Source organism: Sinocyclocheilus grahami, unplaced genomic scaffold (genome assembly GCF_001515645.1).
Source record: "Sinocyclocheilus grahami isolate Dianchi unplaced genomic scaffold, SAMN03320097.WGS_v1.1 scaffold276.1, whole genome shotgun sequence".
Taxonomy (NCBI): Eukaryota; Metazoa; Chordata; class Actinopteri; order Cypriniformes; family Cyprinidae; genus Sinocyclocheilus; species Sinocyclocheilus grahami.
The window spans coordinates 1,478,280-1,479,498 of NW_015505455.1; the positions used below are offsets into that span (position 1 = coordinate 1,478,280).

The window sequence follows — 1,219 nt, forward strand, 5'->3', positions numbered from 1 at the left end:
CTAACAACAAACTTGCAGGGCGATTTGTGCTCACAAGACATGCATACATCATAATGCATCATAATGTACAAGCACACATCATAATACTGAATCCTGTCAACAAATTCACATTATTTACATATAAGGATAAGTGCTTTGAAAATTACTAATGAACTGAATCTATAAACAGAGCATGCACAGAGGTCATAAGGTTGCCTTCAGTGTATACAATAAATATGCTTACACAACATTCATGGGAATGCATGCAGGAATGTGTTTTAGAGTTTGTCTACATTATCGCAGCACAGCAAAAGCAAAGCAGAAGCAATGCATACATGCGTATGAAAAGAGAAAAGTAATTTGAATAAGAAGAAAGTCATTAAAGTGCTATTGCATTATTGAGAAAAGTCAAGTAGGATGAGAGAAAGTGAAATGTTACATAATGAGAGCGTAGCGCCGTGCCCCAGCAGTAGCATGTTACCTGTGCGTGTAAGTAAGATAGCTGCTGTGACTCTTGGCTGACCTGACTGTGCTCTCCAGGGAGACCGTCGATTCACCGATGGCCGAGCGGTACAGTGTGCCGTCCTCCATGTATGTGTTATTACAGTTCAGTGTACGCTAAGGACAGAGAAAGAGCACAGTACTGTAAATCAAGCAAAATAATACATTTCCAAATGCTAGACCACTTCACAGCGAACTTCATCCTTTGATACCAAATTACGTGAAATTACCTTCTTATTGCTTGCAAATTACTTAAATGACTTCCTTATTAATATTCTACAAGATAAACTGACATTTAAACCGATCCTAACCACTGTTTCCAGATCTGTGATGGACAGTTATTGTATAAGTATTTAATAATGTAAAGGTGTTACGGTAACTTACCGTCAGTAGGGTGGTGCGTGTGGCACTGGAGTCATCAGGTAATGGTTTCTTCCCTGTGAATACGTTTTTCAGATTTTTCCTCACCTCTTTACTGAACACGATGTGGAAGAAAAAAATTAATATGCCCTGAAAAACAAACAGGAAATGGATTTTTTTTTGTATTATTTACATATTATTTACATTAATATTAAAGGGATAGTTTACCAAACGGTTGCTGGTAGCCATTGGCTTCCAAAGTATGGAAGTCAATGGCTACCGGCAAATGTTTGGTTTCCAACATTCTTCCAAAAATCTTCTTTTGTGGTCAGTAGAAGAAAGAAACTCGTGCAGGTCTGGAACAACTTGAGAGAGTAAA

At 37.9% G+C, this 1,219-nt stretch overlaps 1 protein-coding gene across 1 annotated transcript in view; it reads right to left on the bottom strand.

The window, feature by feature from the left end:
- LOC107600014 (cadherin EGF LAG seven-pass G-type receptor 1-like) overlaps nucleotides 1-1,219 on the bottom strand; it is a 32,856-nt gene that overhangs the window by 14,759 nt on the left and 16,878 nt on the right. Inside the window, exons 16-17 of the mRNA XM_016291783.1 lie at nucleotides 865-990; nucleotides 503-597 (exon numbers count right to left, since the gene is read on the bottom strand). Of these exons, the coding sequence (XP_016147269.1) occupies nucleotides 503-597; nucleotides 865-990 (221 nt within the window). The remainder of the gene's footprint in view (nucleotides 1-502; nucleotides 598-864; nucleotides 991-1,219) is intronic.